Here is a 26,575-nt window from a genome sequence, read left to right on the forward strand (position 1 = left end):
CATTGTGTAGGAATATCGGCGTAGCTACATTGTGTAGGAATATCGGCGTAGCTACAATGTGTAGGAATATCAGCGTAGCTACATTGTGTAGGAATCAGCGTAGCTACATTGTGTAGGAATCAGCGTAGCTACATTGTGTAAGGAATATCAGCGTAGCTACATTGTGTAGGAATATCAGCGTAGCTACATTGTGTAGGAATATCAGCGTAGCTACATTGTGTAGGAATATCAGCGTAGCTACATTGTGTAAGAATATCAGCGTAGCTACATTGTGTAAGGAATATCAGCGTAGCTACATTGTGTAAGGAATATCAGCGTAGCTACATTGTGTAAGGAATATCAGCGTAGCTACATTGTGTAAGGAATATCAGCGTAGCTACATTGTGTAAGGAATATCAGCGTAGCTACATTGTGTAGGAATATCAGCGTAGCTACATTGTGTAGGAATATCAGCGTAGCTACATTGTGTAGGAATATCAGCGTAGCTACATTGTGTAGGAATATCAGCGTAGCTACATTGTGTAGGAATATCAGCGTAGCTACATTGTGTAAGAATATCAGCGTAGCTACATTGTGTAAGGAATATCAGCGTAGCTACATTGTGTAAGGAATATCAGCGTAGCTACATTGTGTAAGAATATCAGCGTAGCTACATTGTGTAGGAATATCAGCGTAGCTACATTGTGTAAGGAATATCAGCGTAGCTACATTGTGTAAGAATATCAGCGTAGCTACATTGTGTAAGAATATCAGCGTAGCTACATTGTGTAAGGAATATCAGCGTAGCTACATTGTGTAAGGAATATCAGCGTAGCTACATTGTGTAAGGAATATCAGCGTAGCTACATTGTGTAAGGAATATCAGCGTAGCTACATTGTGTAGGAATATCAGCGTAGCTACATTGTGTAAGGAATATCAGCGTAGCTACATTGTGTAAGAATATCAGCGTAGCTACATTGTGTAGGAATATCAGCGTAGCTACATTGTGTAAGAATATCAGCGTAGCTACATTGTGTAAGAATATCAGCGTAGCTACATTGTGTAGGAATATCAGCGTAGCTACATTGTGTAAGAATATCACCGTAGCTACATTGTGTAGGAATATCAGCGTAGCTACATTGTGTAGGAATATCAGCGTAGCTACATTGTGTAAGAATATCAGCGTAGCTACATTGTGTACTCTATCGAGGATTTACAAATACTTTGTCATAATGTGTTAGCAAAGTTGTAGCTTTTTTGTTAAATTTTTGTAGCATTTTTTTTTGTTTGCACCCTTTTTTTTTTGTGTGGATTTTTCCTCCTGTTTTCTCCCCAATTGTATCCGGCCAATTACCCCACTCTTCTGAGCCGTCTCGGTCGCTGCTCCACCCCCTCTGCTGACCCAGGGAGGGCTGCAGACTACCACATGCCTCCTCCGATACATGTACCCACATCCGGCTTCCCACCCACAGACACGGCTAATTGTGCCTGTAGGGACGCCCGACCAAGCCGGAGGCAACACGGGGATTTGAACCAGTGATCCCCGTGTTGGTACGTAATGGAATAGACCACTAGGCTACCCTGAAAAAGAGTCGCCATTCATTTGTCATCTCGGCGATGAGAATCGTCACACACAGTGCATCTGGAAAGTATTCACACCCCTTCACTTTCCCCACATTTGTTATGTTACAGCCTTATTCCAAAATGGATTAAATTCTGTTTTTTTCTCATCAATCTACACACAATACCCCATAATGACAAAGTGAAAAAGGTTTTGTAGAAATGTTTGCAACTTTCTTAAAAATAAAAAACTGAAATATTGCATGTACATAAGTATTCACACCCTTTACTCAGTACTTGGTTGAGGCACCCTTGGCAGTGATTAAAGCCTCAAGTCTTCTTGGGTATGAAGCTACAAGGCTGTAACATAACAACATGTGGGGAACGTGAAGGGGTGTGAATACTTCCCGGATGCGCTGTATTTGTATCGGCAATTTACTTTCTGGTGACGTGTCCTTACATTCCTACTGTAGAGGCCATTGATAAGGGGTGGGGGAGGACGGTAACTGGAACGGGTGTGGCCGGATGACTAACGTGATGAGGAAGTCTTTAATCCCATCTCACATCATCTGGAAGGCTCACACTGTGGGCTGAGCCACATTTCCCCAAGTTTGTCCTATGTATTCTAACATTTCCCTCATGCTCCCCTCTCCTCTCCTCATCTCAGCCCACACTGTCCATTTATACTCAGCGTTGCCTCTCTTCTGGCTTCATCTGCTTTCCTCACCCCTCAAACCTTTTCTGCTTTTCAACCATTCACAATTTCTGGTCTCATTTCTCAGAATGTATTCTGCTTTTAATCAGCTGCCTGCTCGCCCCGTTCGGTTCAGTCTGTGTCCTCTTCTCATTAATGCTCAGGCTGATGGTAATTGTCTTGGGCTAAAACCAGATATCAGTGTTGGACAGAGTCCCTGACTAGTCTGTTAAGAATTGTTCCTCCTGCTCTTCTTCTTGTGTGTATTTTGTCGAGATGGCACACTGGTGAAGCGGATGCGGTCCTTGACTAAATGCTGAAGTCCCTGCATATGCCCCCCCCCCTTTTCTCCCCAATCGTACTTGGCCAATTACCCCACTCTTCCGAGCCGTCCCGGTCTCTGCTCCACCCCACCTCTGCTGATCCGGGGAGGGCTGCAGACTACCACATGTCTCCTCCTATACATGTGGAGTCGCCAGCTGCTTCTTTTCACCTGACAGTGAGGAGTTTCACCAGGGGGATGTAGCGCGTGGGAGGATCACGCTATTCCCCCCTCCCCCCCAGTTCACCCTCTTCCTTGAACAGCTGCCCTGACCGACCAGAGGAGGCGCTAGTGCAGCAACCAGGACACATACCCACATCTGCACATCCGGCTTCCCACCTGCAGACACGGCCCAAATGTGTCTGTAGGGACGCCCGACCAAGCCGGAGGTAACACGGGGATTCGAACCGGCGAGCCCCGTGTTGGTAGGCAACAGAACAGACCTCTATCCTACCCGGACACCTGCATGATGGTGTTTTGGATATACTAGTTCATCGTCAAGCTGTGCCACTTCCTTTCAGCTCTCTGGGGGTCGATGATGCCCTGCATGTATTAATGTCTACTAGTGTGGAGTCCCACATCTTTTTTTATTTAAATGTCAACATCAAGATGATTTTAACTACTGCCTGCCTGCTTAGCACAGTGAAAAGTGCTCCTTGCGGTGACCTGGTTCCGCTCTTGTGTGCCGGGCGGGTTTTGTATTGGCCTCCACCATTGGCCATTGTTGTGAGGTATGGCAGTGCAGCGTGGGATATTCATGCAATTGTCTGGTATTTCCATGGGTGTAGTACGGCATCTGGGTATTTTCTCCATGCTATTTGCGCGCTATGATGTTGGACATACCTAAAACATTGACATGCTATTTTGGTGTACTAAATAGCATGCGAGTGTGCAATTTTGAAGAGCCACAATCTCCCGACTGGCAGAGTCTTAAACAGGGCTACAACTTCCATCCATCCTTCCATCCAGCCATTATCCAAACCACTTTTCCTGCTCTCAGGGTCGCAGGGATGCTGGAGCCTATCCCAGCAGTCATTGGGCAGCAGGCGGGGAGACACCCTGGACAGGCTGCCAGGCCATCACACAGGGCCCACACACACACACACACACACACACACACACACACACACACACACACACACACACACACACACACACACACACTCACACCTAGGGACGATGTAGTACGGCCGAGTCACCTGACCTACATGTGTTTGGACTGTGGGAGGAAACCGGAGCACCCGGAGGAAACCCACACAGCATGGGGAGAGCATGCCAACTCCACACAGAGGACGACCCGGGACGACCCCCAAGGTTGATTTACCCTGGGGCTCGAACCCAGGACCCTCTTGCTGTGAGGCGACCGCACAACTAACCACTGCACCACCATACCGCCCGGGCTACGATTTATGGTTCATTAATAAATTAAAGGCACATTTATCACAAATATATAGACTAGACATCCGGGTGGCATGGCGGTCTATTCCGTTGCCTACCAACACAGGGATCGCCGGTTTGAATCCCTGTGTTACCTCCGGCTTGGTCGGGCGTCCCTACGGACACTATTGGCCGTGTCTGCAGGTGGGAAGCCGGATCTGGGTATGTGTCCTGGTCGCTGCACTAGCGCCTCCTGTGGTCAGTCGGGGGCGCCTGTTCAAGGGGGAGGGGGAGTAGCGTGATCCTCCCACGCGCTACGTCCCCCTGGTGAAACTCCTCACTGTCAGGTGAAAAGAAGTGGCTGGCGACTCCACATGTATGGGAGGAGGCATGTGGTAGTCTGCAGCCCTCCCCGGATCTCCGCAGAGGCGGCGGAGCAGCGACCGGGACGGCTCAGAAGAGTGGGGTAATTGGCCGGATACAATTGGGGAGAAACGTGGGGGATATATATATATATATATATATATATATATATATATATATATATATACATACAGACTAGACATTAAGCCACAGCACATCACAGTACAACAGCTTCAAATACACACTAAAAGAGCACGGCACAGCCACAGTATTTGGGGCTGATATAAAATGCTTTGAGCAGCTGAAATAAGTTTATGATTGTTGTAATTTTGAATAAACATAATGGAAGACAAAGCTGTTATTATGTTATCATTGTTGTAACAATAGGAACTACTGTTGTGTGTGTGTGTGTGTGTGTACAGGCTGAGAACACACTCCATTGATACGATCAGCGGAAGCTTGATAATGTGTGGGTTAATAAGGTGTGTGTGTGTGTGTGTGTGTGTGTGTGTGTGTGTGTGTGTGTGAGTCATATCTACAGAATGCCTCCTCCACCCGCCGCTGGGCCCTGTGGCTTTTTCCTGGACATGAATGTCAGAGCGCTTGCTGCAGAACTCCTCAGTGCACCCTGGGTTTTGATGAGATAAGACCGGGTCACATGCACATCATGTGATTTTGTTTGCTTTCCTTTTTCTCTGCCTTTGAGAATGTGCCGGCATGCTCGAGGGTAACAAGAGGATTACAGAGTCTGGCTGCTCACACATTTTCACGTGCCTTTTCGGATGCCGACCCCATTTAGAAGATCTGTTTCTATGTTCCTCCCCTATAGACAACGGTCCATTCTACCTCTTACAAACACCGACTCGTTCACTGATTCCCAAAAGACTGAGGGTGTTTTACGACGCCACCGCACCACCTGGGCGCAGGTAGTGTGGTGGTCTATTCTGTTGCCTAGCAACGCAGGGGGTCGCCAGATCAAACCCCCGTATTACCTCCAGCTTTATCGGGCGTCCCTACAGAAATTGACCGTGTCTGCGGGTGGGAAGCCGGATGTGGGTGTGTGTCCTGGTCGCTGCACTAGCGCCTCCTCTGGTCAGTCGGAGCGTCGGTTTGGGGGGGGGGGGGAAATAGCGTGATCCTCCCACGCGCTACGTCCCCCTGGTGAAACTCCTCACTGTCAGGTGAAAAGAATCAGCTGGCGACTCCACATGTATGGGAGGAGGCATGTGGTAGTCTGCAGCCCCTCACGGCTCAGAAGAGTGGGGTGATTAGCCAAATACAATTGGGGAGAAAAAGGGGGGGAGGAAAAAAAACCGAACCGCTTATCCTGCTCTCAGGGTCGTGGGGTTGCTGGGGCCTGTCTCAGCAGTCATTGGGCAGCAGGCGGGGAGACACCCTGGACAGCCTGCCAGGCCATCACAGGGCTGCCCAGGAAGTCTTGGCACAGAAACATCCCCCACACAGACAGCTAGGCTTGTATGATGGCAACAGTAGGCAGGGCTGACGGAGGGACGTAGGTAGGACGCATAGCTGATGATGAGTATATTATCCACTATATTACACAAGCCCTTGTGCCTTGCTTTGTGGCTTGCATTTGTCAAAGGCACGTGTTCCTCTGTTTTGGGCTGGCCTCACATTCAGAATCAGATCCAAAATGGGGACTCTTATCAACGATGCCAGGATTTGACACCCAGGAAAATACTTGACGTTTGGCCACGGATGAAGAAAACATGAAAAAAGAGAGAGACAGGGTGTTGCCTATTGTTGTAACTGCTAGCCCGTGCAGACCGGCAGTGCCCATTACACCGAGGGCGGTCTGGCAGTGGCAGCCTGTGGCGGTCTGGCGGCGTTGTCTGTGGTGTTTTTGATTTCGGCGTGAGGAGCGCGGGGAGGTGTGTCGGGAGTGTCTGGCCGGGAGAGCTGGCGCTGGATCGGCTGGGAGAGCTCGGTCTGCTTCATCCAGTGGGCCCGGGGGCCACGGCCCCTGCCTGGAGCCGCGCCCCAGGAGGAAACGCCGAGGGCGGTCTGCCAGGACATGGAAGCGGGGCGGGCTAAGCTAACTGCTAGCCCATGCAGACCGGCAGTTCTGACAGTCATCCTGGCGGGCGTTCGTTCCCTTGGACAGTGATTTTTTTTGTTTAGTCCAGATATGTGTGTGTTCTTGCAGTTTTTGGATGTGTTTTGTCTTTGTGTTGCACTGCTGTGGGCTGGGGAACCGCAGTTTGTTTCATTTCATGTACACCAGTGCACGAAGTGAAATGACAAGCAGAGTGTTCCTGGTTCCAGTTTGTGGTTCCTGGCTTTTGGTCTTGTGTTTACTAGATGGCTTGTGTTTGTTCAGGTTATCCGGTGCACACTTGCTCATATAAGATACTATTGTTTGGTGGCCCTGCCTCCTTGTGCACTACACTGAGATAAGCTGAATAGTTATACACAGGATTACCCACAGGATTCGGGGGTTTCATTCGACTCCATTGTTTAGCAGTGACTGTTTTCAGCCCCACTGAGGTGTCAGTGGAAACGCTGCTTTTTTACGTGGTGTCTTTGTTTGCTGTCTCAGCTTTGCAGTGTTTTCATGGAGCTCCGCGAATCTTGGTGTGGACTATGTCACTAGCACCGGCGAAGTTGGGGGCTCAAGATCCTCCAATACTGAGTGTTTGTCCTCATGATACCGTAGGGCACTTCAATCACCGGCCCTTAGTATAAAGCATCTGGTTATGAAATGTTCATCACTGCAGTCACTCTGTGTGCATAAATGTGTGTCGAGGGGCTCCGATTTTCTGTTAATACCCAGTTTTGTTTTGTCTTAAACATGATGAGTATTTTATTTTGTTTTATTTAAGACCGTATTTTTCTATTGTAGCAACATCAGCAAGCTAAATTCCTAGTGCATGTAATGCACATGGCAATAAAAGAATTTCTGATTGAGTTGCAGTGGCGGCTGATGCTAAAATTTCTTTTTTTTGGGGGGGGGGGCAAGTTACCTTGGCGCAGCCCACCTGCCAGCTGCTTTAATGTCCACACAGTCACAGAGTTATTAAGAAGGACAATGTAGCTTATAGATTTTATCAGGGTTGGTAGACGGTGGATGATTGACAGTCGAGACGAGGCGTCGTGATGAGTGTGAACATGACTGACAGCCACGAGAATTGTCCAATCACATTAGATCAAAAAACATTAAAACAATACCAATTCACTGGCAATACAAGTGGGAGTGTCTGGGGCGCACAGAACTGCGCCCCCTGGGAAATATGAAGAAACCAATTAGAAAGCAGCCTGAGGTCACCTGCTCACCACAAGTTTGAGGGCTTACATAAGGTATGGTTTGGATGGCACCCCTCACCCAGGAAGTATATGTATTCAGACAGGAAGTATATGTATTCAGACAGGAAGTATGTGTATTCAGACAGGAAGTATATGTATTCAGACAGGAAGTATGTGTATTCAGACAGGAAGTATATGTATTCAGACAGGAAGTATATGTATTCAGACAGGAAGTATATGTATTCAGACAGAAACCAACCAAATACCATTTGAACCAATATTTAATGGCTGCTGACAGGCGCTCACAGACTGACAACACTTTTATTTCATAATTATTTGCCTTATGCAACTAAATTATATTTAACATGTTTAAATAGATTTTCATCTCTTGATATTTGAAGCGGGTGGTGCCCCAGCGCCCTGTACCGGCCAGCCACCACTGCTGGGTTGAGAACAAAGCCTTTGGAAGTAGCCTGGATTTCAGAGAGGTTGAGAGACGGTAAAATATGCTCTTCACTTCTCCTGCCCATTATAGTCTAATGTGTACAAAGTAACACTGATCCATTAGAGAGGAAAGGTTTAAACATGTGACAGCTCAGAGTTCAAGGGAACGCAATGATTCTTGGTGAGACTCGGGGAGCCGGGAATGCTGAGAGCCCAGTCTGCGGAGGGCACGTCATGACTTGAGAACATTGTTCACTGAGAGGGATTATTGGTTTAACGTAGGCTTTTTTTTTCATAATAACATCATTTAAAATTGACGGTATATCAAAAACCAAGTAGTATTTCATAGTACCACATGAAAAGTGCTTCACAGTATTTGCTGGTCAGTATGTTTGGATCAGTCCTCAATATAAAAAGCAGTCCATGGCACTGGGTCAGGAACACAACGCTGTGCAGCATTAATGTTCTCTAAGAAATTGTCAATATATATATACAGTTGTTACTAAAACCCCTTTATATGATTCTTCTCTATTTTAACAGGGAGTTAACATAAAGTCGAACTAGACTAACTTTAACTAATGCTATATATATAGATCAGCTTGATCCTCTCTCAGAGCTCACCGTCAGGTCAGTGACAGGATTGTCACTGACCTGGACAATCCAGATCTATTCATCTATTCTGCCCCGCCAACAGTTAGCAGGATATAGGATGTAGTAAAGCCTCCGTTTCTGAAGGCAAATTGAAGGAAAGGCAAGGTAGATGTTCTCAGACACCAAAAGGCTGGTGTGTTGCATTCAAAGTTACATGAGGCCGCGTTACTACTGAACCTGTCCCTGTCTCACCAGCCCTCCGCCTCTCTCTGTTCTTCTCTGATTTGAGTAATCACATGCTTTTTCACACATACCACAGCGTTGTGTTTGCCCATTTGTACTGGTAGTACTGGGACATCAGTGGGAATTAATTTGACTCGCTGCCCTTGAGAAAACTTAATGTTTAGTCTTGGGCCCTAGAAATACCCACAGCAGCTAATATATGAAATCCAGTCATTAGCAGCAATATATTGGGCGTGTTTTGTTCTTTTTGATTGAACACATACTCAAACGCACACACACAGACACACACATCACTGGCGGTCACTCAGGGTCAAGTATGACTGTCCTCCCTCTGGGTCCTCAGGTGGATGTAGAGGTCGATCCTAGAGCCGTATAATGGAGGGACAGTTTTTTACGTGGAGTGGCTGATGTGCCTGCAGCCACCACACGGTCCTTGGCAGGGGCGGGCCAGAGTGCAGTGGCATGGAAAACCAAGGTGATTGGGGAAATCTCAGTCTTGGTGGTGTTGACTGATAATCCCACCCTGCTGTAGGCATTCACAACTGTGGCAAGGATAGTTTGCAGGTCTTCTGGTGTGTGAGCTACAAGAGCACAGTCATCAGTGTACTGCAGCTCATGGACCTGCACCGCTGACAACTTGGTAGTTGCCTGGAACCTTCGAATATTGAAGAGGTTTCCATCTTGCCTACAGTCTATTGTGATCCCTTCCAGATCTTTATAAAAAAGCTTTGTGATGCATAGGAGGAAAATTCTGAAGAGTGCCAGCACACATCCCTGCCTCACGCCAGTGCATATATTAAAGGCACCAATTCCTGTCCTCCTGTGGCCACCCATGCTACAATCCCCGTGTAAGCAAGAGGTTAGCAAAGCAGGCGGTAAGCAAGCATGCATCTTCCCTCTAACTACTGCACTACTGCACTAGACGCATCACATCACCCTGTGTGAAACACACACACACACACACAGGTTCAATTAAGTTGCATACTCTGAAATTCATGCATTATGTAACTTGTTTACACTATCAAACAAACAATACCCGTAAAGTGCTTAGTAAAATCTTCAAATCAGTTCTAAAAACTGCACAGGTAACCAATGTGAAGATTTGAAGATCGCTTTCTGGACCTTGTAAATAGTCTGGCTGCAAAATGTTTACATAAACTGTAGTCTGGAGTAATTTTATTTGCTACAGTGAATTGCACAAGTTAAGGTGAGATGTGATGAAAGTGAATCACTCTTTCTGGGCTCTTGATCGATAAAAAATGATCTGATCCTACACATTTTCCACACCTCCGAGAAACTAGACTCTACTATGTTTGTCCAAACTCATTTTCTTATCATAAATGATGAATGACTGGTTCGTCTATGTGAGAAATAGCATATGCTAACATAAGTGTTATGTACTCGGCACAATTGGTGAATTTTTAGCAGAGGAAATGCCAATTCATGATGACCATGTCCATCTGTCTGAACCTTTTCTTTTCTACTTTGACTTAAATTCCACCTATATTTCCAGTAATTGGTTGGAGTACTAACATATGATTGCCTGGTTTACACATCCGGGAAACCTTTGTTAACACGTCCCAAGAGAAATGGTATTGACGGCTGAGCCGAACAAGCCTCGTTTCTCTCCTCACAGATAATTCCTCCATACAGAGTCCAACCTCACACTGTAGACTTTTGATTATCTCATTCAGACAGAAAGGATGTGAGTAAGGATGTCATTAGTTTGGTCGGTTATAGTCCACCTGATTAAATGTGCCGAGTGCACAATTATTAATTAACTTTTCCCAGGAGCCAAAGGCTTAGTGTTTTGCTGGTGGAGCATGGGAGGGTTCGTGGAGAGTGGTGTCATTGTTTTAAACAGAGCACCTGTTGAAAACAAAATCACCTTTAGACACATTAAAGATCCTGACTGCTAGGCAACCAGGGTTCTGCTTCCAGTGTGGGAAGATGGCGACGCGAATTCACATTTGCGGGAGCCTCACCCAGTACTGTCCATGCAGTGTCTTTGTCCACGTCTGTGTTCAAGTTTTGTCTTTGTTTGATGGCTGGGAGAGCTGGTGCTGCACGATACAGGAGAGCTAACACGTCAGGCCAGGTCTCCACAGTCTACACCATCTACACAGTCTACACCATCTACACAGTCTACACCATCTACACAGTCTACACCATCTACACAGTCTATACCATCTACAGTCTATACCATCTACAGTCTATACCATCTACACAGTCTACACCATTTACACAGTCTACACAGTCTACACCATTTACAGTCTACACCATTTACACAGTCTACACCATCTACACAGTCTACACCATTTACACAGTCTACACCATCTACACAGTCTACACCATTTACACAGTCTACACCATCTACACAGTCTACACCATTTACACAGTCTACACCATCTACACAGTCTACACCATTTACACAGTCTACACCATCTACACAGTCTACACCATTTACACAGTCTACACCATCTACACAGTCTACACCATCTACACAGTTGACACCATCTACACAGTCTATACCATCTACACAGTCGACACCATTTACACAGTCTACACCATCTACACAGTCGACACCATTTACACAGTCTACACCATCTACACAGTCGACACCATCTACACAGTCGACACCATCTACACAGTCTACGCCATTTACACAGTCTACACCATCTACACAGTCTACACCATTTACACAGTCTACACCATCTACACAGTCGACACCATCTACACAGTCTACGCCATTTACACAGTCTACACCATTTACACAGTCTATACCATTTACACAGTCTACACCATCTACACAGTCTATACCATCTACACAGTCTACACCATTTACACAGTCTACGCCATTTACACAGTCTACACCATCTACACAGTTGACACCATCTACACAGTCTATACCATCTACACAGTCGACACCATCTACACAGTCTACACCATCTACACAGTCTATACCATCTACACAGTCTACACCATCTACACAGTCTACACCATCTACAGTCTATACCATCTGCACAGTCTATACCATCTACACAGTCTACACCATTTACACAGTCTACACCATCTACACAGTCTACACCATCTACACAGTTGACACCATTTACACAGTCTACACCATCTACACAGTCTACACCATTTACACAGTCTACACCATCTACACAGTCTACACCATTTACACAGTCTACACCATTTACACAGTCTATACCATCTACACAGTCTACACCATTTACACAGTCTACACCATCTACACAGTCTACACCATTTACACAGTCTACACCATCTACACAGTCGACACCATTTACACAGTCTACACCATCTACACAGTCTACACCATTTACACAGTCTACACCATCTACACAGTCTACACCATTTACACAGTCTACACCATCTACACAGTCTACACCATTTACACAGTCGACACCATCTACACAGTCTACACCATCTACACAGTCTACACCATCTACACAGTTGACACCATCTACACAGTCTATACCATCTACACAGTCGACACCATTTACACAGTCTACACCATCTACACAGTCGACACCATTTACACAGTCTACACCATCTACACAGTCGACACCATCTACACAGTCGACACCATCTACACAGTCTACGCCATTTACACAGTCTACACCATCTACACAGTCTACACCATTTACACAGTCTACACCATCTACAGTCGACACCATCTACACAGTCTACGCCATTTACACAGTCTACGCCATTTACACAGTCTACACCAGTTACACAGTCTACACCATCTACAGTCGACACCATCTACACAGTCTACGCCATTTACACAGTCTATACCATTTACACAGTCTACACCATTTACACAGTCTACACCATCTACACAGTCTACACCATCTACACAGTCTACACCATCTACACAGTCTATACCATCTACACAGTCGACACCATCTACACAGTCGACACCATTTACAGGCCAGTGACCACGCTTTCAAGATGAGGATGTGCACATACTTGATAGGGAGGAACGCTGGTTTGAATGGGGAGTCAAAGAGGCCATCTATTTGAAGAGGGAACGACCAATAGGTATATTTATATACCTTTTTAGCAGTTCTGTGCATTCACACCACGGTAGCATTTTTTGGCAAGGCAGCATGAATCGTCAAAACACTTGCCCAGAACCATTAGGAACAACTGTAGGTTGTTTGATTAGCCGTTCCCATTGTAGATCGGTAGGGACAAGGTTGAAAATCTGCAGAGTTTCTCTTTCATACCAGAAAACAGCGTTAAACCAAGTTTGCAGGATTTGTCATGGCGACGATTCAACTTTCCCGTTCAGCTTTTCAGTTTTTGGCCCCCACTTATCACAGACACGTGTGACTGGCTTGGTGTATGTAGTCTTTATCTACCACACTCACAAGTCAGGTTAATTTGCATTGCCCTGAATTATAGTGAAGGCCCAGAGGGCTTTACATTCATACTCCAATCTCTACTAGAATTAAAGAAAACAAATGCGCCCTGCGTGATGGCCTGGCGGCCTGTCCAGGGTGTCTCCCTGCCTGCCGCCCAATGACTGCTGGGATAGGCTGCAGCATCCCCGTGACCCCGAGCGCAGGATAAGCAGTTTGGATAATGGATGGATGGATGGAAACGACAATGAATAGCACCCCCTAGCCGTAGATCCTCGAAAAGATCCACCGAAAAAAAAGCTTACCAGAAGAAAAATGAGAGTGTCAGAGGTGGGATTCCTCCTCCAGGATGGATGGACGTTCAATAGGGGCCGAGTGGACAGAGGAGACAACAGTAAAATATTTACAACAACTGCCTTAATGACATCCTAAATGATTACACACACGCATAGCGAAACGCAGAGAACAGGTTGTCGGTACAACGCCAGTATTCTGTTGCTCACCGCCAAGCCAGGCGGTGGCTGGGTGTCTTTGTGGATGATGGGAAAAACTGACAGGACGGTTTAATGAAGAGAACAATCCTTATTTTCTACACTTCACCAAGCATGTGCGGGGGGTTGAACTGGCAGCCTTTTCTCAAACACACCTTTTTAAACCTTTAGGCTAACGCCGCCGCCCCTCTGTGTTCCACCAGAGGTAATTAGCAGCTTGTCCCCCCCCCTTTTCTCCCCAATTGTATTAGGCCACGTACCCCACTCTTCTGAGCCATCTCTGTCTCTGCTCCACCCCCTCTGCCAATCCGGGGAGGGCTGCAGACTGCCACATGAGTTGCCAGCCACTTCTTTTCACCTGACAGTGAGGAGTTTCACCAGGGGGACGTAAAATGTGGGACGATCACGCTGTTCCCCCCAGTTCCCCCTCCCACCCGAACAGGCCAATTGTATCTATAGGGATGCCCGACCAAGCCGGAGGTAACACGGGGATTCGAACTGGCGAGCCCCATGTAGGTAGGCAACGGAATAGACTGCTACCCTACCCGGACGCCCCGTCTTGTTCCTCTCCTAAGTTCATTTGAGAGGGGCTTGTGGTGAAGGGCAGCCAGCCGAGTGCGTCTCTGACTTCACGGCGACAAGCCTGCAGGCGGCGTGTCTCCTCCCTCTGCTAGGACCTCTTCCTCCCATCTCATGTCACCTTCACCCCGCTCGCTGAGCACTCGCCTGTCTGTTTTCACCAGCCACACCCATGGGAGCTTCCTTCCTGTGTGCACACGTCGGCCGTAGTGAAGGAGCTCGGCACACATGGCGAGCTGGCTCCCTGCCATCAAAGCTACAAAAATAGTCTGCCTTACTTAGCAGGGCGAGACCGAAAAATCAGCCTAATTTCACAGCTGGAGGATCGCCGTCTGTCGGTGTGGGTGTGTGTACCCAGAACACATCAGGAGTCAGAAATTACTGAGTGAAATGATCATTTGGGCTGTACGGTGGACTGCAGCATTGGATTTTCCTAAATTTTGCCGTTATGGTGCTTTGGTGCAGTAATACATAAGAGTCATATATTCTAATATAGAACAGTAACATTTTCTAACATAGAACAGTAATCTATGCTAATATAGAACAGTAATCTATGCTAATATAGAACAGTAATATATGCTAATATAGAACAGTAATCTATGCTAATATAGAACAGTAATATATGCTAATATAGAACAGTAATCTATGCTAATATAGAACAGTAATCTATGCTAATATAGAACAGTAATATATGCTAATATAGAACAGTAATATATGCTAATATATATTCTAATATATAACAGTAATATATCATTTGTTATGAAGTCAAAGCCCAGATGACTGAATTTAGCCATACCAACCACATACAATTCATAAACACTTATCACATATAACCCTTCTGTGTGTAATCGACTAGCCTGTAAAGGTTATTGTGTTAAATATACAAGTAGGTTCTCAGTAGTGAATTCATATTTTGTGATATTATGCAGCCATTGGTCACTGTGAGCCTTTCTACCTATGAGGGATTTCATGCACACACAGGATTCTCTCTTTTCCGTCTGCATTAGGAAAGACAGGAAGGATGTTGCACTCCCTGCTCTCTTCCTGTTGCTGTCAGCTTGCATGAAATGAGGGCCGGTATTTTCTGTCTCTGCCGCTATGATGAGCTGATCAGAGTGATCATGGTTATAGAGATAAGCCGTTGGAAGGGATCCACAAGCTGCCAGACAGAATCATATATGTATTAAACACAGGTTCGATACTGGCTTCCATAGTTAATTGATTGTGACCGGAGGCAGTTACTCACAGTGGGTTTAGCTCTGGTGTGGTGTGAAGGAAGTCCTATTTTGATTTGGGGAATTGTACAATTGAATTGTATATTTATCTATCTATCTGTCGATCTGTCTATTTGTTTATTTATAGGTTTCTAAAGTACATTATGAACGGGAAGGAAGCTCTCTGTTGTTTTAAAATGCTCAACAAAACAGTTCTGTTCCGGGGTGTCTGGGTGGCGTAGCGGTCTATTCTGTTGCCTACCAACACGGGGATCGTTGGTTCGAATCCCCGTGTTACCTCCGGCTTGGTTGGACGTCCCTACAGACACAATTGGCCATGTCTGCAGGCGGGAAGCCGGATGTGGGTATGTGTCCTGGTCGCTGCACTAGCGCCTCTTCTGGTTGGGGCACCTGATTGGGGGGGGACTGGGGGGAATAGTGTGATCCTCCCACGCGCTACGTCCCCCTGGTGAAACTCCTCACTGTCAGGTGAAAAGATGCGGCTGGCGACTCCACATGTATGGGAGGAGACGTGGTAGTCTGCAGCCCTTCCCGTCTCGACAGAGGGTTGGGGCAGAGACCGGGTCGGCTCGGAAGAGTGGGGTAATTGGCCAAGTACAACTGGGGAGAAAAACCCCAAAACAATTCTGTTCCCCTAAATGGATGAATAATCTTGATAAACAACCATGATCACAATATTAAGAAAAATTATAAAGATTATATATATATATATATCAGTGTTGTAGTCGAGTCACTAAACCTCGAGTCCGAGTCGAGTCTCGAGTCCCCAGTGTTCGAGTCCAAGTCCGAGTCACCAAAGAAAAGTCGAGTCGAGTCCGAGTCGAGTCCCCATTACCTGAGTCCGAGTCGAGTCCCTATTACCCTAGTCAGAGTCCGAGTCATCAAGGTTGAGTCTGAGTCGAGTTCCAAGATGGCTCCAGTGATCCACTCGGGCACAAAGATCTGACATACAAATAAAAAAGGTCTACATTAAACAAAAATGACACAGCTGTCACCATTTCAAAGGGAGTTTAATTACTTTGTGACACGATAGCCAAACAAATGCACACCCACACACTCGCACACATGCACGCGGAAGCATGCGCGCACACACATTTTTAGAACAGTCTGAATTTCTTTGACATTCTGAACATTGGATGTGCTTCAAAACACATTGATAGCTTTGAATAGCATGATGTTAGCAAATGGTGGAAACAGTATACAGAAGTAAGTTCCACAGCATACAATACATTCATAAAAACTAGTCAAAAGACATTGTCTCTCAGGAATAGTTAGGAACAAAGGGCTGGTGGCACTAGTTTTAAGCATACACGTTGCATTTCAAAAACACAAGATCTGACAGCATGGAACTACTCAACCTTGCACGGTGAGGCCTCATCAAAATGCCTCCATGACTAAATACCCTTTCAATGGGCGCACTGGAGGCAGGGATAGAGAATACCTGTGTGGCAATCTGATAGAGAGGGTAGGGAATTTGGATTTTTTTTGCTGCCAAAACCTGAGGCACGGGACTGAGTCAGAGTCCTGCTCAGTGATCAAGTTGAGGTATGCAGTCAACTGAGCCTGGCCAGACGGCTTCTTCTCGGTGGAGGAGGGAGTCCTCCTATAGTGGGAGAACATTCTCAACAGCTTCTCAGGAGGACACTCTGAAAGTTCACCTTCCCCTGGTCCTGTTGCTTCCGCTGCATCTGCTGTTGATACCGCTTGCTTGTCACCCTCTGCCTTTATATACTCTGAAATGAGAGGGGGGCATGGGGGACTCATTACAAATATGTTATTGACTAGGCCTACATGACAAATGACATGTCTATGTGCTTTATTGTAACACCTTCAATGATATAAACATCACAACAATCAAATAGTTAATCACTTAACTAACATTAATCAAAACATTTCTCACCTTTGATCTCAGTCTTCAGCACATCTTTGATGTCACTGTCCAGCTGCACATCATGTTCTAGCCACTGGAAGCCAAATGCTGGGTCCAACACAGATGCTATGAAGTAGGCATTGGTGAAAGGAAATTTGGTGGGGCCTCTTCCTTCAGCCGGCTCACATCCTGGTATCTTGACTGCACTGAAAACCTCTGCAAACCTTGTTTTCAAGGAGCTCTCCAGAGCTCTCCCCAGAGGCCCACAGTATCTGGCTTGTCCTCTTATTTCCTGCAGGTGACAGCGCAGAGTGAGGACACAGGGCACAATCACACTGACGGTGACAGTAGTCTCACCCTGAGTTAGGTTTGTTGCCTCTAAGAACGGATCAAGAACTTCGATCAGTTCTTTAAGCTGAGCATACTCTCGCGGGGATAAGATAAGGCTTTTGTGCCCCTCTGATTCCAACACACTGGACAGCTTTTGCATGTCTAAATGCACATAAGCCTTCACCTGCTTCAGAGTGGAATTCCATCATGTGGCATTCGCTGTTGGAATTGTTGCATCACCAAAACACGCTTCAAAGCCGTCTTTAAACGAGGTGCCACTGTGGAGGAGGTTGGCTGCACGGGATAGCTTTGCTAGGGTGCTTGACAGCCCACTGGTGTCTTTCAGACCATCTTTTATGACCAACTGCAGTGAATGTGTGAAGCATGATAGTCTCTGCATCTCACAGTTCTCAGCCAAAGTGTCATTGACTGTCTGTTGATCTTCTGGCATCAGGTCTTGCCATATTTCATCATCCTCCTCAAATGTGCTGGGATCATGAGCTTCAGCATCACAAGGATCCTCTCGGGGAAAGCTGGCCTGGAAAGCTTTTCTCATGTTGGATGCATTGTCAGTTATGACAAAGTTGATCTTGTCCTTAATCAGGTATTCTTCAGCACAGCATTCAAACATCATTGCAATCTTCTCTCCTGAGTGTTTCCCATGCACTCTTTTGCAGGAAAGAAGATATGACTGAAGGCTGAGTTCCTGTTTTTTTTATCCATTGCCACTGTGTGTGCTGTCACTCCAAGGAATGACTGCATCTTTCGATCACTCCAAATGTCTGTGGTAACAGCAACACTCGATGCTTCTGCCAGCTGGCTCTTTATCTGTTCTTTCTTGACTTCCACCATTCCTGGAATGGTCATAGAGGAAATTGTGGATCTTGCTATGGGCCGGTACTGAGGGTCCAGGACATGCAGGTAGTGCTTGAAGTCCTCGTTGTCAATGATGGAGAGTGGCAAGCAGCACTTAATGATTAGATCTTTTACAAGGACATCACTTATAGCCTTCTGACGTGGATGTTTGAGGTTGTACATCCTTTGCTGTCCATCATTTAAAAATGATGTGATCATCTTCTGACCTGGAGCAGCTGGCATCACATCTGAAGCAGTGGAGGCACGGTATTCTTGGAACCTAGGGGAAGATAGGATACACACTTTAGCTTGCTGATGCCAAACTGTTTCAAGTAATCTTTCTCACAGCAAAAAATGTGTAACGTTATAGCTATAACAATATGCAATAACAATACAAATGTTACACATTATACACATAGTGGTTTGAACCATAACCAGTTAAGTTACATATTTAGTTATCTATATAACTAACATTACCATATTAGTAGATTAACTAATGTAAGCTAGCTGGATACATGAAAAGGATGAGAAAAGATACATAATTTATGAGACTAACAGGACAGGGATTAATTAGCAAAACCCAGTCATTTAATTATTGATTTAAGTATGTTACATGCTACCTAGCTGAGCTTTAACTCTCTATCCTCCGTGAGTCTGTATGTTTATTCTGTATGGGTCAGGGAGGGTGTCATTTTGTTAGAAGACAGAGCCAGTTCATAGTACTGTTCAAAAGCTACGTCGCGCATGTCTATTTTTAGAATTTGACACACCCAATGCTGCATATATGCAAAGAAAAATATCCCCATATTTACAGTAGCCTATGCGGTGTCACCAATCACGATACGGTTCGGTAGTTTTCGGTACATCGGGGGGGGGGGGGGGGGAATGCCACATCCGTCAAATCTTGTACCGTCTCCAGCTCTCAAGAAAACCAGTGGCGGCATCCACATTAGCTTTCTTCAATTAGTCCATTTGGCGAGTAATAGCCTACAATTATTTTTATTTGCATTGTAAAGTTGTGCACATTTTATCAACATTATTTGTGGATGCATATAGGCTAGACTTCTTCCTTCTCCACACTTGGAGAATATTCATGGCGGAGACCTGCAATGTGCGGATTTGTTATTGCTAGTTAAGATTAATGCTAACACGGTAGTTCAGAGTGGTGTGTTTTTTCCGTTAAGTGTATGCTACTTGGTAATTAGCTAAATGATAAATAGGAAAAATCAGTTTTAATCTCCCTATAACATGAAGACGCTGCGTGTTACTTACCAACTCATCATTAGTGAGATCGATGGCACGCTCGTACCGAAAGCGAACCGTACTGTGACTTTTCTGTGCAATGCTGCATTAGCATTCTCACAGTAACGTTACTTAACTTACCTATACAATCTCACTTGGTTCTAGTGATATGATATACCCGCCATACCACCGAACCCAACGGTTCTAGTGACATGATATACCCGCCACACGACCCAACCCAACGGTTCTAGTGATATGATATACCCGCCACACGACCTGACCCAACATCTTGGACCAGTGGTTGAGTTACTTCAGAGGCTATTGTTACCGTAGCTAGATAGCTAGCTAGCTAACGTTAACTGATCACCATCAACTGACTGCATATCACTTACTTTTCTGGGTGCATCCTTGACAGATGTCTGTTGAAGTTTGAGGTTGTCCCGGTCTTCTCCTCAATAGTTCGTTTACATATCGAACATCTAGCAGTGATCTTGCTGGAATTTGTTGTAAAATCTGTGTAAGCAAAGAGCACAATTCGGGGCGTCTCTTTAGGCATCTTCGCGCTACTGAACATGACGGTATGCACGCCACGTGAATCCGCATGTAGGTGGAACACACGTGCCTGCCCTTACACGAAATTGAATAATGTTACAGTATTAATATAGCTATCAATATATTTTAATAGGGCCTATTATTTTAAAAAAATCTAACAAAAACAGTCTTTATCAATTAAAAAGTCAGAGTCCGGGTCTCCAACTTCCGAGTCCGAATGCAGTAAATTCGCGAGTCCGAGTCCAAGTCCGAGTCATCAGTGCTCAAGTCCAAGTCGAGTCACGAGTCATGAAAATCAGGACTCGAGTCGGACTCGAGTCCGAGTCCTGGACTCGAGTACTACAACACTGATATATATATATATATATATATATATATATATATATATATATATATATATATATAATATGAGAATGTTAGAGGCACCAAGTGAATCTGCCATTTCTGTTCTTTTTTGTGTTTTCCTCTCTAGAGATTTCAACTTGCGAATGAAGAGAGACACGTCCACATTCTCCCCAGATGTCGTCATCGAGGTATCAGGAGAAGACGTGCCCGTTGACACCTCCCACATTTACTCCGGAGAAATCTTCGGTAAGTCCTGCCATCATAGCTGCAACCACATCGTTGGTGGAGGTGAGGTGGAGAGGGTTGCGTCAGTCCCTCTCCAGCCTGTGGTCCATTAAGACAGGTCACAGCATCTGAACTCCAGTGATGATGGCTTCTTAGTCCACGTGGAGCTTCTGGATTTAAAGCTGAAATCTGTTACCAGAATCATGTTTATTGGTCATGTGGGTTTGCACATAGTACATGGAATTTGACTCCGGCTCTCTCAGTGTACTGAACATAGAATATCAACACTACAACACAACAATCTTCAGATATATACACAAGGATTGACTTGTACAGGCAAAATAAGAGGTGATATGGTGCAATGGTGCAGAGAATATATCAGAGATGCTGAAATAGATGTTAGCAGGTTACTTACATACTACATGCCTGAGGTATAGATGGACATGATAGAGTGTACCAGTATACATACAATGTACAGTACAGTATATACACAATTTTTGGATTTATTTGACAATGTTAAGTGTTCATTTGAATGACAGCCCGCAGGAAAAAACTGTTTTTATATCTGATCGTTTTGGGGTACAGTGCTCTGTAGCGCCCACCAGAGGGGAGGAGTTGGAACAGGTTGTGACCAGGGTGTGATGGGTCTGCAGTGATGTTGCCTGCCCGTTTCCTGAGTCTGGAGGTGTATAAGTCCTGAATGGAGGGCAGGTTGGCACCAGTGATTTTCTCTGCAGACCTAACTGTCTGCTGTAGTCTGTCCCCGTCCTGTTCGGCGGCCGATCCAAACCAGACAGTGATGGATGTGCAGAGGACAGACTGGATTATTGCAGTGTAGAGCTGAATCAGCAGTTCCTGAGGCAGGCTGAACTTCTTGAGCTGGGTGGAGGAAGTACATTATTCCCCTGATCTGTTCCTCCCTCTGTCAGTGAGGACTACAAACCAGGTGTAGCAGGACTACAAACAAGGTTTAGCAGGACTACAAGCAAGGTGTAGCAGGACTACAAACCAGGTGTAGCAGGACTACAAACCAGGTGCAGCAGGACTACAAACCAGGTGTAGCAGGACTACAAACCAGGTGCAGCAGGACTACAAACAAGGTTTAGCAGGACTACAAACCAGGTGCAGCAGGACTACAAACTAGGTGTAGCAGGACTACAAACCAGGTGCAGCAGGACTACAAACCAGGTTTAGCAGGACTACAAACCAGGTGTAGCAGCCATTGTGGCTGGTGTGCTGTCAGCTCAGCAGTAAACAGTTCCCACCCTTGTAAAAATGGATCCTGGGACCAAAGCTAACACACACAGTCTGATGTGTTACAAACTACATCATACTATATGGGAACACTGTTGTACAGTCATTGGTTGTCATGGCGACAGCAGCATCACGTTTCAGTCATTTTTCCAACATGTATGTGTTTGCCACTGCACCAGTGTTCGTCCTACCTGGTCAAACCATTTCAACAGCGGTATATGGAGACTGGAGAGAGTCTCCAACCATGCACAACATTTTTCACATTCTAGCATGATTCAGTCAGGACACGTCCCATTCGTTCATCATTCATTTCCCCCTCCTTCTCCTCCTCCTCCTCCTCCTCCTCCTTGTCTTCAGTAAAGCTCAAATGAACAGGAGATAAAACGAGACCAAGGTTTATCCAGGTGTGTGTGTGTGTGTGTGTGTGTGTGTGTGCATGTGTGAATGTCAGGGAGAGACAGATAGACCATGCCCATCAGAAGGTCAATTAGTGAAGCTTCATTATCATCTGCTCAGTCTCAGATGTTGTTCCTGTTAAAACCACCAGCGTCAGTCCAAATATCCCTAATGCACAGTGTCGTACCTGATAACATGGACGTTTGGAATGAAAATCATTTTAGAGGCAAATTTCCTTCAAAATCAGTAGTCTGACAAAGACCCAGTTACGTTTATTTCCACAGTTAGATGAATAAAATATGACTTGTTCATCCATTAGGGCGGATGAAGTCATTCAGATGTGGAACAGCGTGCGGCTTCAGTATTAGTTGAGTTTGGGGTGCTGACGTCCATGTTGTGTGAAGGGTTTGGACGTTTCATTGTATACGTCATGGAAAATGTTCCATGTTGTGAGTTGTCTTCAGCTGCCGCCTGTCAATCATACAAGACAGTAAAGAAGAGTGGGTTGCTGGGACACCGTCATATTTGATGGATTACCATCAGATACAGATCTACTGTTCTGTGATTTACATAAGTGCATAAACAGTTGTCTTGTTTTTTATTTCTGAGATATCTACTACTAACTACTACAACTACTACTACTACTACCTATACTACTACTACCACTACTACTTTCGGCTGCTCCCGTTAGGGGTCCCTACAGCAGATCATCCGTCTCCATCTCTTCCTGTCTTCTGCATCTTCCTCTGTCACACCAGCCACCTGCATGTCCTCCCTCACCACACCCATAAACCTCCTCTTTGGCCTTCCTCTTCTCCTCTTCCCTGGCAGCTCCATATTCAGCATCCTTCTCCCAGTATACCCAGTAACTCTCCTCCACACATGTCCAAACCATCTCAATCTTGCCTCTCTTGCTTTGTCTCCAAACTGTCCAACCTGAGCTGTCCCTCTAATATAACCCTTCCTAAACCTGTCCTTCTTCGTCACTCCCAATGAAAATCTTATCATCTTCACCTCTGCCACCTCCAGCTCCTCCTCCTGTCTTTTCATCAGTGCCACTGTCTCCAGACCATACAACATAGCTGGTCTCACTACCATCTTGTAAACCTTCCCTTTAACTCTTGCTGGTACCCTTCTGTCACAAATCACTCCTGACACTCTTCTCCACCCACTCCACCCTGCCTGCACTCTCTTCTCCACCTCTCTTCTGCACTCCCCGTTACTTTGGACAGTTGACCCCAAATATTTAAACTCATACACCTTGGGGTCCGCGGTGGTGTAGCGGTCTAAGCATCGGCTCTGTGTCGATGCAGTTGCCCACTGGGGACTGGGGTTCGCGCCCCGGTCTCGTCAGATCCGACTATGGCCGGACTCGACGAAGCAGCGATCATTGGCAACGCTGTCTTCGGGAGGGGGGCGGAGTCGGCTTGTGTTCGTCACGTGAATGCGTCTCTGTGTGTGTCGGAAAAACAGTGGTTCGGCTTGGAGTCGCCTTGTCACGAAAGTGGCGAGGCGGTCTCCTTCGAGACTGCCGGCCGGAGAGATGCAGTTGGCGAACGCATACAGTGCGAGGGTGGGTGTTTGAATTAAAATAGGGATCGATTGGCCACTAAATTGGGAGAAAAAAGGGAAAAATCAGAAATAAATTTAAAAAAAAAATAAAAAAATAAACTCATACACCTTCATCACCTCTACTCCTTGCATCCTCACCATTCCACTGTCCTCCCTCTCATTCACGCATATGTATTCCGTCTTGCTCCTACTGACTTTCATTCCTCTTCTCTCCAGTGGATACCTCCACCTCTCCAGGCTCTCCTCCACCTGCAACCTACTCTCACTACAGATCACAATGTCTTTTGCAAACATCATCGTCCATGGAGACTCCTGCCTGATCTCATCCGTCAACCTGTCCATCACCATTGCAAACATGTAATCCCACCTCCACCTTGAACCCATCTGTCATTCCAACCACACCCCTTCACCACTGTCACACTTCCCTCGTACATATCCTGCACCACTCCTACATACTTTTCTGCTACTCCCGACTTCCTCATACAATACCACACCTCCTCTCTTGGCACCCTGTCATATACTTTCTCTAAATCCACAAAGACATAATTTCTGAGATACAGTATGTGATTTACCGTTTTCCTTTGTGAGGAGTGAAAATGAGAGGCGAATCGAGCTTCCAGGAAAGTCAAAGAACTCCATTCTGCAACAACGATTTCAATTCAATCTCCTGATCAAGTATTGCAATTACAGGCAAATGTTCCATTTTTACCAGATTGCTTTAAGTGCTAGGTATCATTTCTCTGCTTTTTGTCTCAGCCTGGTTACCCTGACATAATAAATATTCAGAGCTCATAAATTTCTGGTTGAGTGGTTTTGAAACAGCGTGCCCACAAAGAGGCGAGGTAATTTCTGAAAATAATTTGATGTGGTCTGTGCTCTAAAGCTGCATATCAGTTTGTCATATAAGTGGGGTGAAATGTCTTACAAATCTCACCATTTTGCCCCCAAAGTCAGACTGTATTACTGACTTTAGGAGGCCAAGGTCAGTGGCTCCTATTTAAAAATGAGACCAACCGGTATCTCTACCTGGCTGCATCTTCTGTTATGGGGAAATATATTAAAACGTTTTTCAGATTTGCTCAGGATGTGGTGTGAGTCTGTGGTGGCCAGTGCTCTCCTGTTTGCTGTTGTGTGTTGGGGCAGCAGGTTGGGGTAGTGGATGCAAACAGGCTCAATAAACTGATCCGCAAGGCCGGTGACGTTGTGGGGATGGAGCTGGACTCTCTGGTGGTGGTTTCTGAGAGGAGGATGCTGTTGATGTTATGTGCCATCATGGACAAAGTCTCTCACCCACTCCATGACATGCTGTGGCCATCAAACTTTACACCTCCTCCCTCAGAGTGTCAGACAGTCTGAGTCAAGAGTCATCAGACGGGCCCTGCCCTTCGACTTGTTTTACCCTGTCGGGTGTTTGTTCCATGCTGCAGTAATACAGTATAGACAGGGTGTTATATGCTGGAGCATGGTGCACATATGTTTACGTATTTTATTCTCATTTTCTTATTTTATCTTCTATTTCTGTTTCCCTTATTTCTATTTTCTTGTTATCTTTTACCTTGTTAGTTTTTCTTTACTAGAGCGTGAGTGCCTGTAATAGGACCCAATTTCCCCTCTGGAATGAATAAAGTATTCTCAGGAATCAGGGACATTTTATTTGTCATTTCACCTCATGTACTTGCACACTTGAAGTGAAACAAGATGCCGTTTCCCCCAGCCCACAGCAGTGCAACATACAGACAAACACACATTCAAGAACTACAAGAACACACATATTCAAAAGAGGAAGAAAAAAAATCAACGCCAGCCAGGATGACTGTCGGAACCGCCGGTCTGCATGGGCTAGCAGTTAGCTTAGCCTGCCCCGATTACACATCCTGTCAGACCGCCCTCCGTGTTTCCTCCTCGGGCGCAGCTCCAGGCAGGGGCCGTGGTCCAAGTGGCAACCGGACGAAGCAGACCAAGGATCCAGCACCAGCTCTCCCAGCCAGATACCTTTGACACACCTCCCCGCACTCCACACGACAACATCAAAAACGCCACAGTCAGCACCAGCTGAGGCTGCCGCCGGACCGCCCTCGGTGTTATCAGAAATGCCGGTCTGCATGGGCTAGCTGTTAGCTCAGCCTGCCCCGCTTCCGCGTACTGTCAGACCGCCCTCGGTGTTACCTCCTCGAGTGCAGCTCCGGGCGAGGCCGCGGTCCCCGGGCCCACAGCACAGAAGACCAAGCTCTCCAAGCCGATCCAGCTCTCCCAGCCAACAAACGAAGACAAAAACTTAGAAGCAGACTTGGACAAAGACACTGCACCGGTGGTACTGGGTGAGGCCGCTGCAAATGTGAGTTTGCGTCACCATCTCCCCCCTTCTAATTCTGATTCTGAAATGTGCAACACCCATGCTGG

General features: G+C 46.0%; 1 protein-coding gene across 1 annotated transcript in view; it reads left to right on the forward strand.

Annotated features, from left to right (window-relative positions):
* The window catches only part of adam10a (ADAM metallopeptidase domain 10a), a 103,489-nt gene that overhangs the window by 35,493 nt on the left and 41,421 nt on the right, over positions 1 to 26,575 (forward strand). The window contains exon 3 of the mRNA XM_056278182.1: positions 20,856 to 20,974. Within this exon, the coding sequence (XP_056134157.1) occupies positions 20,856 to 20,974 (119 nt within the window). The remainder of the gene's footprint in view (positions 1 to 20,855; positions 20,975 to 26,575) is intronic.

This window comes from Lampris incognitus, chromosome 4, assembly GCF_029633865.1.
Source record: "Lampris incognitus isolate fLamInc1 chromosome 4, fLamInc1.hap2, whole genome shotgun sequence".
NCBI classification, from domain to species: Eukaryota; Metazoa; Chordata; class Actinopteri; order Lampriformes; family Lampridae; genus Lampris; species Lampris incognitus.